Source organism: Peromyscus maniculatus, chromosome 16, assembly GCF_049852395.1.
Source record: "Peromyscus maniculatus bairdii isolate BWxNUB_F1_BW_parent chromosome 16, HU_Pman_BW_mat_3.1, whole genome shotgun sequence".
NCBI classification, from domain to species: domain Eukaryota; kingdom Metazoa; phylum Chordata; class Mammalia; order Rodentia; family Cricetidae; genus Peromyscus; species Peromyscus maniculatus.
In genome coordinates, this window is record NC_134867.1 from 16,491,697 (window position 1) to 16,505,168 (window position 13,472).

At 43.3% G+C, this 13,472-nt stretch overlaps 1 protein-coding gene across 2 annotated transcripts in view; it reads right to left on the reverse strand.

Annotated features, from left to right (window-relative positions):
- Positions 1-13,472, reverse strand: part of Lama4 (laminin subunit alpha 4) — a 152,172-nt gene that overhangs the window by 89,048 nt on the left and 49,652 nt on the right. For both annotated transcript variants that reach the window (XM_016002796.3, XM_042262061.2), the window contains exons 4-5: positions 10,805-10,885; positions 1,931-2,145 (exon numbers count right to left, since the gene is read on the reverse strand). In XM_016002796.3, coding sequence (XP_015858282.1) covers positions 1,931-2,145; positions 10,805-10,885 — 296 coding nt within the window. The remainder of the gene's footprint in view (positions 1-1,930; positions 2,146-10,804; positions 10,886-13,472) is intronic.

Sequence of the window (13,472 nt, forward strand, 5' to 3'; positions counted from 1 at the left end):
TAGGATTCTATCATAACTCAACATATGTTTAGTCCAGAAAGGCCCAGGAAATTTTCCCAAGGAAACAACAGCCACAGAGCTCAGCATTCAACTTGAAATCGAAAGCCATCCTTTCATCAGAGAGAGTTTCCAGTTAAAATCCAACAGCAGCGGGGTGGGTTGGTCCCTGCCAGGTGTGAGGGAATAGCTCCAGAGGAGAGAGTGAAGAGGCCCAGGAGCAATTCTTGGCTCCCAAGCATTTGACCCTTGGCAAGACTGATTCCAAACTCCAAATGGGAGGGGTCAGGGGGATGCTAGGAACCGGGCCAGGGAAAGAACTGGGAACATATTTACATGAATTTAAAAGGCTTGAGAGCTCATCATCCATTGACTGATGACTTTCAGCAATGCCTTTTGAAAAACAAAAACAAAATCCAATCTTATCAGACTTCTAATTTTCCACTAGTTTTTTTCTTGTTGTTGTTTTTGTTTTGCCCCGGGGGGTGGAGAGGAGGCAGTGACGGGGATTAGACCAATTTACGTTCTGATCCCCTCGGAGTTATTATGCGGAAGTAAATTTGTAATATTTTAAAAATTCCTAAGCTATCTCTGCCAGCTAGCCAGCCATAAGCTGGAAGAGTTGTGAGTTTTCCCTCACAGAATAACCACAGAGGACGAGCTCCAAGGGGCGCACGGCTTATTATACTTCCGCTGTGTGATGCTCCACAAAAGGCAGACTTGTTAAACCCTACTTCCAAGTCATGCTCTGCTGCTTCCCACGCCATGTCATCTAGGAGCGTCTGCATCTTCGTTGTTTAAACATAGGTCTAGTTAGCGCTTTGACAAGAATGATGCCATTTCTAAGGTTTTATTTTCCCACCACACTTCTAATGCCCGGCCCACCTGACTGGACAGTCTTCCTTCTGCCTGTCCTTGTTTTCAGTACTGTGGCTCTGGAGGCATTTCTTTTTCTGTAGGTATGTTTATTTCCATTGTGGTCAGATCACAGGCTCGCTCTTCTCAACATTAAACTCTTCCCTTTGTAAGTCTTTCAAGTGACCCTTTCAACCGGTTGATTTCCCAGAATGCATGCTGTAAGCACCCAATCCCTGCTTCTCTTCCCTCCTTCCCAAAAGTCTCTTAGGGAGAGCACTCAGTTTGAGCCCTTCCTCCTGGAGGAGAGCAGCTCACCTCACATTCTATGTGGCAAATGTGCTGGACAAATTAAGGATGAGAAGTGCGAACCGAAGGCTAACATTAGATTAGAAGCACTGACTCTGAGGATCTGAGGAAAGGTAGAGGACCCTGTGTGGTTAAACTGTGTCTGTGCTTTGTGAATTTACTTATCTGGAACGTTAATTTTATTAAGCATAACTGAAAGACGACACAGCTTCCAGAACAAAATAACTCACTTGAGCCAATATCGGATAGCATTCACTCCTTGGTCAATATAGGTAACTCATCACGACATGGCTCATTTCTTCAATCAAAATCATAAATATGAACACAATAAGACAGAAATTATTCAAGTTGATGCCACTTGCTTCACTCCACCCACAAGCTAAGGTTCATTGGTTGCCTTGATGAAAATGTCTAACTTTGGTACATTTTGATGTACATTCTGTTTGTTGCTCTAGACCAGCAGTTCTCAAACTATGGGTCCCATTGCATAGCAACTCTCCTGCATACCGGATATCTACATTACAATCCATCACAGTAGCAAAATTATGGTTATGAAGTGGTAACAAAAATAATTTTATGGTTGGGGGTCACCACAACATGAGGAACTGTTTTAAAGGGTCGCAGCCGTAGGGAGGTTGAGAACCACTGCGCTAGATAAACTCAGGGGGACACTGGCAATATTCCCTCACCACAAATTCTTCATCTAAATTCAGTTGCCATGGAGAGCAGTGCTGGCCACACAGCTGGCTGAGGATTTTAGGACGTGTACCTGCACAGTTCTTGGCAGTCCTGGCATCGCCGTAGTAGCCAGGAGCACAGCGCTCACACTTGAATCCCGTGGTATTCCGTAAGCAGTTCCTGCACTGGCCAGTGATTTCATCGCAGTCTTCAAAGATTAGGTTGGGATCCGAATTTCCACTGCAGTCACATTTCTTACAGGTGCTTCCAATGAGTAAAGGGTTTCCATAGTAACCAGGAGCACATCTGAAAGGTGTTAAACATGCCAACTATTTAGCGTCCAGAGTTATTTCATTGTTTAAGAAAAATCTTTCCTACATAGAAGAAATACATAGTGAAAATTTATAGAATTCGTTCCAATTTTTTCATATTATTAATATGACCAGACTTCTAAAAAAAATTGTTACTTATTGTTTTCATGTTTATTTTGATTCTGTGTCCCCATACATCCCAGGCTGGTCTTGAACTCATAATCTATTTTTCTCTGTCAGTCTGCCAACTGCTAAGATTATGGGTAGGCATTATCTCTCATCTCATTTCTCCCCCTTTATAGGTTTTTTTTTTTTTTTTGGCGGCAGCGGCGGCGGCGGGGGTGGGGGGCACTTCTCAGTGTGTTGTAGATTATTCAGGCTCAGGTGCACAAGTGTCTTGTTTAAATTAGTGTCAGAGCATTGTTGATAATCTTGGGGACTGGTGCGCATAGGTGGCATGTGATAAGTAGGGTCACATTTGCTAAATGTCCAGTAATGAGACGCATTAATAGTATAAGGCTGAGTAATATCTTGACCAAAATGTTAGTGGCACCGACTTCTACTGAGACCTGAATCACAATCTGTCGCACCATAATGAATTGCTCCAGGAACTTAGCCTGAGCCAGTCAGTGCTGAGCATTCTCCTAGCCCAAAGTGACTGACTTGGGAGTAATTCCTTGGAAATTGTCCTAGTTAGGGTTACTATTGCTATGATGAAACACCATGACAAAAAGCAAGCTGTGGAGGAAATGCTTCATTTGGCTTACACTTCCACGTCAGAGTCCATCACTAAAGGAAGTCAGGACAGGAACTCAAGCAGGGCTGGAACCTAGAGGCAGGAGCTGATGTAGACGTCATGGAGGGGTACTGCTCACTGGCTTGCTTCACATGGCTTGCTCAGCCTGCTTTCTTATAGAACCCAGGGCCCAGGACCACCAGTCCTGGGCCCACCTACAAAGGGCTGGGCCCTTCCTCATGAATCACTAATTAAGAAAATGCCCTCCAGCTGGATCTTATGAAAGCATTTTCTCAATTGAGGCTCCCTCCTTTCAGATGACTGTAATTTGTGTCAAGTTGACATAAAACTAGCCAGCACAGAAGCATAGCCTAGATCTTTCCTTGACGGTCATAGAAGGGCAGCAGGCCAGGCCCTTAGCTACTGGCTGCCGTCTTATGATTGAGCAAAGGCAGTCTGGACAGAAAGTGGGCGGTGGATCTGAGAACACCAGAAGAAACAGAGTAGAAGCCGGGCGGTGGTGGCGCACACCTTTAATCCCAGCATTAGGGAGGCAGAGGCAGGCGGATCTTTGTGAGTTCGAGGCCAGCTTGGTCTCCAAAGCGAGTTTCAGGAAAGGCGTGAAGCTACACAGAGAAACCCTGTCTTGAAAAACCAAAAAAAAAAAAAAACCAAAAAAAAAACAAAAAACAAAAAAACAAAACAAAACAACAACAACAACAACAACAACAAAAAAAAACCAGAGTAGAACCCAGATTGCTGTTCTAGGTACTTTAGTATATGAACTAACAGAGACTAGGTGCCACCTACATCTACGAGGGGTGGGGAGAAGAGCCAGTGTCTATATCATAGCAGCCTTTTAGGAGGACACCCAGTGAGCAGAGGTGGAGACCCAGCATCTCTTCAGCCATCACTCATGAGCCATGCTGTGTACGCTGATGAGGTTTCCTCTGTCTGCAGGCAGAAATACCTTCTTCTTTCCCAAAGTGACCCTGTTTTGAGAGTGAGGACCGCTGGCCCCACGTAAGGGCACACCTGCTCAAAGCCACCAGTCATTTATTACCAGGCTGTTAGCCGTCAGGGGACAGAGGACTTGGGCCGGCAGACCTTATTTTGGAAGGAAAAAGTCGGAATTTGAATTTTGCTGCAGCATTGCATTTTTAGAGATTAGCAGAGAATGCCAAGGTTAAACCACATGTGTTGGCTGGGTGACCGTGGACTGTCCTTTGCTGTAGGGCCTAGAGTATGGAAGATGGGCGAAGAGGAGCTGAAGGCAGCGTGGGAGGGGCCGGAAGAGACATTCGGCCACTCCTCAGCGGAGCTGAAGGTCAGGCAGAGGAATCAGTTCTCATGGGAAAGGGGAAACTAAAGAGAAATCTAGTGGAGGATCCTGAGTGTGGTGAAAGGGAAGAAGTGGAGCTGGCCGCTCTCAGACTGGAACAGAGACCGAAGAGGGGTGTGGCACAGATTTGGGGAGATGGTCTCAGGAGTGGACAGTAGGGAGGACTTTCCAGAGGTCAACATCAGGGCAATGATAAGATACCACACCTAAAACATCTTCCCCTTGAGGCAAGAGAACCATGGTTCAGAACATTTGGAAAACAGATCAAGGAGAGCAACCAAATCACATGTCATTCCGGGGCCCTCTAACCACATTACTGTCCAACACACAGTGCACAGGCTCTCGGCCTTTTCGTGATGTGATGTCTGTCTTTGGGTGGAGCTGCGATGTTGGTGTCTGTCAGTCTTTTCATCCTTTGCTTGTGTCTCAGAGCCGCTCTGTTAGCTCTTTCAGTTCCCACTGACAGCTGGAAGGAAGACCACTTACACCTGACATTCTGAGGCTAGCTGCTTCCATTTTCCAGGATCACCCAGGAGGTAGCGGTTCAAGGCCCAGACCTTCCAACCCTGATGTGCTTTCCCCTGCTCTACCCTGTACCACACTGCTGCTGCTGCTATGAATGAATAAATAAATTCATTCAACAGAGGGACAATTCATGTCCACTTTATGTAAGGCATGGTGGGGGGGCGGGCAGGAAGAGGAAAAATGCAGCTCCTGTTCTGAAAGAACAGGAAATGAATTAAATAGAATATAATGTGGTCTACAAGTCAATGAAAAAGATGAGGATGAATGTAAGCTCTACATGGTCCACAAAGAAACACCCCAAGAGGAAATGTCCAATGAGTTTTGTTATTCATAATTTCTTACATCTTTGGGCCTCAGATTTCTAGGGCCTTTGGTCTTCCGGCCAGCATAAATTATTCATGGTGGAGCATGTGGCTGGATTGAATTTCTATTCTTTGCTGCAGTTCACCAAACAGAAAATATTAGACTTCTTGGTTATTGAAATTGGACTCAGATCTACTTCAGTATGCAGCTGGGAACCTTGAGGTCTTGGGTGAAAGGACTTGCTTGCCTCCTGGAGGCCAGATGCTAGTTTCTTTGTTTTCTCCATTGATTCCATTCCATCACCATAGGTTGCCTCCTGGCCTGCCATAATGGGAAGATCAATGGGGACCTGGAGATGGCTCAGTTGATAAAATGCTTGTTGTGCAAACTGGAGACTTGAGTTTAATTTTCAGAATGCACATAAAGAACATGCGTGTAATCCCGGCACGGGGGATGGAGATGGGTAGATTCTTGGAGCTCCCTGGCAGCTAGTGTAGCTGAATTCACAAAATCCAACTTCAGTGAGAGACTCTATCTCAAAAACATAAAGTAGAGAATGATTGAGGAAAACACTTGGCCTCCACATGCACATACATACATGTGGTACACACACACACACACACACACACACACACACACACACACACGTGGGAAAACAAAGTTGTGTATCCTGTAAATTGGAGTCTTGTTTTTTTTTTTTTTTGGTTTTTTGAGACAGGGTTTCTCTGTGTAGCTTTGTGCCTTTCCTGGAACTGGATTTGGAGACCAGGCTGGCCTTGAACTCACAGAGATCCACCTGCCTCTGCCTCCCGAGTGCTGGGATTAAAGGCATGTGCCAGGAGTCTTGATGACAATGGAAACCTCTGAGTTTCAAGACCATCTTTTGGTGGTAGGTTTAGAGTCAACTCTGGACTTACAATCTGAACTTTTGGCCCTATGGACTTTACAGAGCTAGCATACAAATGTCCCCTGATTTATTGTCCCCTTCAAAATCCCACATCTTTAGGTAAGGAAGCCAGCATGGATAAACTGATAGTCCATTCAATGCATAAAAGATAGTTTAGCCATCTTGCATTTAACAAAACAATTTTTTGTTGTTTTTTGAGACAGTGTCTTATGTAGCCTAGGTTGACCTTGAACTTGCTATGTAGCCAAGGTTGACCTTAAACTTGCTAAGTAGCCAAGGATGACCTCAATCTCCTGATTCTCCCTTCTTTCCGCTCCCAGATGCTAGAATTGCAGACATGTGTCACTGTGCCTGGCCTTAACAACAACAACAACAAGAAGCCGTTTTGATCGGTAGCTATCGTTTTCTCTCCTTCCTCTTCAGCTTCTCCCCCAGGGGCCACACAGCTGTCACCGAAAGCCTTTTTTTGAGGAATCTAAAACTCCTTGCTTGGGTGGCTCAGAAATTTTTTTGGAAGGGTCATGCTGTAGTCATCTTTGGCAGGGGGGTAAATAAGAAGGTATTTCAAGAGAGAGAAGGCACATTAGAGAGGAGGTGTCATTTAAATGTGCTTCTCTTGTTTATCCAAGATTGAGAAATAAGGCTAGGGAAAGAGAAGAGGCTGTTCAAGGTTAGAAGTCAAAAGGCCAGAGGCAAGGCAGAGAACAGGGTCCAGACGAATCCTATGGAAATGATAGCGCTGACAGCTTGTTCAAAGACTTGGTGCCTTTTAGAGGGAATTAGGCCAAATGTCTGCATCATCAAAAATGACAGTAACTGTTAGTGCTCTACCCGTCTTCTTTACTGTTCTTTTATTTATTTTTCATCTCTAAGCCCATCATCATCATCAGTATTGTCACGCTCATCACCACCGTCATCATCGACATCTCTGATGACACTGTGCACTCTGCCTGCGTCTCTTTGCTGGGGTCCTTTTCCTACCTCACACTTTAGGGTACTAAGGTCGCCATGGCTATGTTTTGGCTTCCCCCATTCTCCTCGGATCCTTTAGCAACAGCACCCACATGGCAAAGCTTCATAAGGTCTTAGTATGGTCCTTATCCTGCCAGAAAATTAAAAAGGTGGAAGTGTGTGATAAGAGGCAATGTGGACCACTGAGGCAGAAGCACTGGGACCATGTATGTCTGCAATCTGAAAAACTGCATGAAGAACAAGGGCTCTGGATTTTGATGTTGGATCTATCAGTAGCCATCCTTAGAAGCTTAGATTAAATCTCCTCATGACTCTGAGCGTCAGGTTCCATATCTTTCAAGTGTACCTCTTGTGAACTGAAGGCCATACTGGATAGGAATGAGAAAAGCAAATCTTTCACATCTTGTGGAATATTAATTAAAGATGTGTTGCATTCTTTTATGCTACGGAATATTTGTTTAATGATGCAAAGATGTGTTGCATTCTTTCATGGTACATTTGTTTAGCTCTGTGAAGCTGTGTTACTGTGCCTGCCAAAAATACCTAATTGCTTTTATAAAGAGCTGAATGGTCAATAGCTAGGCAAGAGAGGGATAGGCAGGGCTGGCACTCAAAGAGAATAAATAGAAGGAGAAAAAGAGAAGAGAAGAGGATTGAGAAAAGAAGGAGAGGAGGATGCCAGGGGCCAGCCACCCTGCCAGACACAGAATAAGAAGGAAAGAAAAGGTATACAGGAACAGAGCCCAGAGACAAAAGGCAGACAGGGTAATTTAAGTTAAGAAAATCTGGCTAGGAACTAGCCAAGCTAAGGTCAGGCACTTATAAGTAAGAATAAGTCTCCATGTGTTTGTTGGGGAGCTGGGTGGTGGGCCCCCACCATAAAGAGTAAAAAGAGTAAAGAGTGAAAAACAAACAAACAAACAAACAAGAAATAACTATATCCCCAGCAGGTTGTGAGTTTTCTAATCACACACATCAGCAGCCAACTTCCATTTACAGCTTCAACTTAGCAAGAAAGGCTTGATCTGATTTAACTAATTCTAGCTCACCCCTTTCCATTTTCCTGGGATGGGGATGGGAGGTGTAGGGTATAATGACACAACAAAGGATTGACTTTTCAAATGGCATTGTTCCTGTCTTTAGATGAACATTAGATTACTGCTTTTGTTGTTGCTAAAAATGCATTACTTAAAAATATATAGCCAGGTACCAATAGTATGCCAGATACTATGATATGAGAAGGGTGGACAGTAAGAGACTGTTTCTATAGGTGAGCTCACAGTGTCTTAGCAGAGATTAGAAAAACTGTGACTTAATCCTTTGTGTCTCAGTTTCTTCCTCTTGTAAATAAGGCTAAAATGATAGCCCACAGTATTGTATTTGATGCTTAAATCCATTGCTGTATGTAAAGTATGTATAAAGTGCCCGACATACAGAAAGTACTTAATTTTCATCAGTTATTGAAGATCTCTGGTTGATCTGGTGGACCTGAGGACTGGCAAGTCCAACGGGTAGGAGGGGTACTTTAGGAAAAAGAGGCAGGCGGGAGCCCAGGCCAACTGAGAGTCGTGGACATACATGTGATGACAAGGTCAATGGCTGCATTTGATCTATATTACTTAGTAGGGTAGGAGACAGACCAAGCAAAACATATTTTATGCTTCAGACCTTTCAACTCATATATAGTGTGACTCCATTTTAAAAAACAAATATTTACACAAGACTGTACCCTCTGGTGTTCATTTAAATGATCTTAGAATTTCAAACATAAAATTAGGTGGAGACTCCTCACACCTATGACTTTTATGTGTTTTATGGCTCTATGGGTTTTCCAAAAAGAAAACCAGAACAGAATTTCAAACAGAATACAAACAAAACTAAGAGAAATCAGAAGGCTGGAGAGATGGCTCCGTGGCTAGGAGCTCTGGCTGTCTTTGCAGAGGACCTGGGTTTTATTCTCAGCACCCACAGGTTAGCTCACAACCGGACTCTTTCAAGAGTCTGGCTTACTTTGCTAAACATAACCTCCTCTATCCAGCTTCATCCACCCCTGCAAATGTCATAATTTAATTCTACTTATGAGCTGAATAAAATTCCATTGCATATATGTACGTTTCCTTATCTGCTTATCTGTTGATAGAGCTTCTGGCTTGCTCCATACCTTGGCTACTGTGAGCAATGCAGCAGTAGACACGGTTGTGCTGAAGTATCTCTGCGGTGAGCTGATTTAGAATCCCTCCACTGTACAGTCTCCTGGAGTTCTTTCTAAAGCATATATTTCCAGGGGCAGCCCAAACATATCAAGACTTGTCTCACTGGGTAATGGCAGATCACATGAGCCTCTGATATACACAGGGTAATTTTTTTTTTTTTTATCTGCAATCACATGCTGTAGTGGGCATGCTGTCCTGTGTCAGAGTGGAAACCCCTGTTTCCCCACAGAGGTCTTATGTGTGCCAGCCTGGTACTTGGTCAGCAGGGTCATTAACTCCTTATAGCAGACAGCAGAGATCCATTAGCAATATGCTCTGTCCTCATCAGACTACACAGAATTTAACTTCAGACACAGGGGAAAAACCTCCATCCTTGCCTGATAAACAATTATCTCAGACCTCCCACAGAGCCAGAAAATGAGTAAATTGTGTGCCTCATATTTTTGTGTTTCCAAATATGGGGACGCATAATGATTGTGTCACAAACATTAATTAATCATCCCATCTGATCTCCTTTGCCAGTCCCCATGTGGGTCCTTTGCACTCACTTTCCCCCCTATAACGCTAATGGAAAGGAAAACTTCCATTCACCCGGTGTAAGAATTACCTACATCTTGCACTTTTAAAAAGCCAGTATAACAACGTAGAGGTCTGCTGTCTTTACCACAAGCTGAGACTGCTTTTACGTTTCAGAACTACTCTCTGAGAGATGCAGGGATATTTCTTAGGAGACAGATGTCTTGTAATTAAGGATTTATTTCTCTAGCCACGGGCTGAGTTTGTGAGGCCCGCAGAGGGGCTAGCCTGCATTCGCTGCCCACGAGGTGAGGAGTCTGTGGATATATTGCTAGACTAAAGTTTTGGCCAGTACCTCTGGCCCCTCCCTCGCTGTCTTTATGGAATCACAACGTCCTGGAGCTGCCTAAGTTCAATGGCGAGGCCAGTGTTCATGGTGTCTCTGTTATGAAGACCTCTCTGCGAGAGATTCTTTTAGTTAAAGGCGTTTCATCCTGGGGGGAACGAATTGAAAATATCTTACTAGGAAATCATTCAGCGGGAAGCCTCGCTGCATGCTGAGCTGCCAAGGTGTTTCTTGAGCAAACCATGGAGCAACTGAAAAGAACATTTTGTGTAAACACCAAGCAGGGATTCAGAACACCCAGGTTTGTGAATTTTATTTTCTAAGAGGTGGAATGATGAGCGAATTAAATAACTGGTTTGTGCATTTCTCATATGAGCAATAGAGGATTCAAGATAGGAGGACCCACTTTCTGTTTACCCAGGGAGCCTTACTCTTTGTGGGAGAGATATGAATTATAGCACTGGTTTGTTATGCTGGAGAGAGGGGAGGCTTACTGAAATCATCTGGAGAATCTCCCCCAACACCCAGATTCATTTTCTTCCTTCCCTGTCTGTTTATCCCAAGATACCACGCTGGTCTGGACCCCAAGGGAACATACTATTATAGCTATACTGGGACATGAGATTTGAGGACAACACCCAACTTGGAGTTCTAAAATATTTCTCCACCCCCAACTTATACATCAATCTCAAAACCCATTGAAGATAAACATGGCGGAGCGGATGCACACAAACACAGAAAGCCTTCTCTGGCCCCACGAAAGAAAAAAAAAAGAAGAATTTTTATTTACCGACCTTTCACAGTTAGGCCCAGCATAGTTTTCTTTACAAATACACCGAACAGCTCCGTTTTTCCTGTAGCAGGATTCTGCAAAGCTAGAATCATGAGAGATATTAGACGTCATTCCATTACCACTGATTTGTAGGCTGACTTAATTTTGTTAGGTCATTTCTACCTGGTTACTCTCCAACAAATGTGATTAAATTCTTACCCTTCAGAACAGACTCCACCACAAGCCATGGGGGGCCATCTCCCAGGTATACCATTACATATCTCTATATAGAGGTGGTTTATTAGTTTTGTCTGAAACAGCAGGTATTTCTAACACAGCTGATTACATAATACCAATGTATTCAAATATGTGTATATAATATTTACCTTTTAAGTGCAATTCTAAAATATATGCCCAAAAGACAGAAATAGAAAATTGACTGGTAACTTTAGACTTGTACAGAATTCTCTCCTATTTCCACCACTTTTAGTGTATACATTGAATGTTTCTTCACAGTTTTTCTGAACTCAACCTCTGTTTTTAAAGATCATGAGCGAGCCAGTCCTAAATGAGATAATCCAGAAAGCCTTAATCTTTTCTTCTATGTACCTTAAGTTTTTGGACTAAGGGTGGAGGGACTGGCTGAAGTAGATCAAAGAGCCAAAAACAAGTCCTCAATAAAGAAATAAGGTCCATGGTGTATACATACACACACACACACACACACACACACACACACACACCATGGGAATTCCTTTTTTCTTCTTCTTCCTCCCTTTTCCTCTTGCTTCTTTATGTCTTAAGTTAGTAAAAATTAGGACATAAAATAGAAATGTAATAATAAAAAATATTGGTCCAGCAGAATAAATACCCATCCTAATTTATTGAGGCAGAAAAAAAAAATGGAGTGTTACCCTTTCAGGTATGGCAAATTTCCCATTGACACACCAGTTGTGTGAAGTGTAGGTGTAACGTGTGTGACTTTTACACTACTTTGGGCTTCTGGACTGTGCGATCAGAGATCAGTGCTTTCATCTTCCTGTATATGTTAGCATTTCACCCTAATGATGACTGAAGAAAAGCAGAGGGATATGTATGTCTGCTTCCCTCAAAGGTGGTTAGAAAATCAGTACAAAAACAGCGTGTGCTCCTCAATGAGAGGCCACAGTCAGGATTCATTTTCTCAGCAGTTTGGCGAAAACATCCCCATGGCATTCTATTTCCTTGGAATTTCACCCTTTATTTTGCCTGTTCTTATTCCTTAGCTGACCTAAAGAAATCTTGCCTGTTGCCTTCCAAAAAATGAACAAATACTCATGCATCTTTCTTTGAAGGTGTTCCATCCAGGCTGCCCATAGCTCAAAGAGGAAACATCTGCCTGGGGTGTCTGGAGTCCGCTGTGTTTATCTGATGTCCTACTGTTTCAAACAGATGCCATTTTCCTTAATTGGAGCGATTAGCATAGCTGCTGGTAGACACAGAGGATGTCTGGCCAGGCCAGAATAAACAAGTGGACTCTATGCAAATAGCCCTTGGGAACAATGGCAGGTCTATTGATTGGTTTCCATGGTGCAGGCTCTGAGGCAGTGAAGTACCAGCCATGGATGTTCAGTTTTGTTTTCACTAGTACTAACAGTTTATTCTTTAAAACCGTGGAAATCTCTATTATTGGATGTGAAAATTAAAACCTTATGCCTTTCCCAGTCTAACTCCTGTGGTGCCCTTTGCAAGTGGGAAGATGGATTTACTTTGGGAAAACCCTTAGGTTTAAGAAGAAATAGAAATTAAAAAAAAATTTATTGCCTAGATGTTTCAAGCATTATCTCCTTGCTTAAAAATAATATTTGCTTGTATTTTAGCTATGTGTCTTGTGTGTGCCCGTGACCCTGCTTGAGGGTGCCTGAGGAGGCCTGGAGAGGGCGTCAGTCCCCTGGAGCTGGAGTTACAGGCAGCAGTGGTTTTCTGAGTGTTGGGAACAGAATCCTAGGCCTCTGCAAGAGCAGCAAGCACTCTTAATCACTCAGTTACCTCTGGTCCTCCTCTTCCTTGGTTTTCTGATGAGCTGTCAGTCATTAACTGGCAACCCCAGTCATAGGTGGTTGATTCAACCCATGGCTTTTCAGTATAATTCAGATTCCAAATTAGGTGCTTGCCTGAGAAGTTGTCTGATACTTATTTTAGACTGATGCTTATTTTATATATATATATATACAGAAAGTAGCAATATGAATAGTTTTTGAAAGCCGGAAATGGCAGTGGGACATTTGACTTTTCGTAATATATCTGATTAATGCTTGAGATAGTTCCTTAACTAAATCAATAATAAAACCAGATCGAAGATTAGACCTTTAGGGGATCCAGCCAAATCTTGTCAGTCCTGTGACCACCAACTAACCCATCCCTGCTCTTTTGAAGCCAGTTTTCCTCAACAATAGAACCATGGCCACTACAGAGAAAACTGTAACATCTCAGAGAAGGCCTGCCTCTCAGATCCTCTTCCCACCCCCCAAAAATGTTGTTTACTCAGGGGTAGCATCATTTTGCCTTTGTTTTAATTTTCTGCAGGTTTTGTTAATCATGTCTGTATCACAGCGAACATGGTGAGTTTTCGTCTCTGTGAGTATGCGTCTAACTTGGGAATGTGTTCCTGAGGTCCCTTAGCTGCTGCCTTGGACCCTGGATGTGTCCTC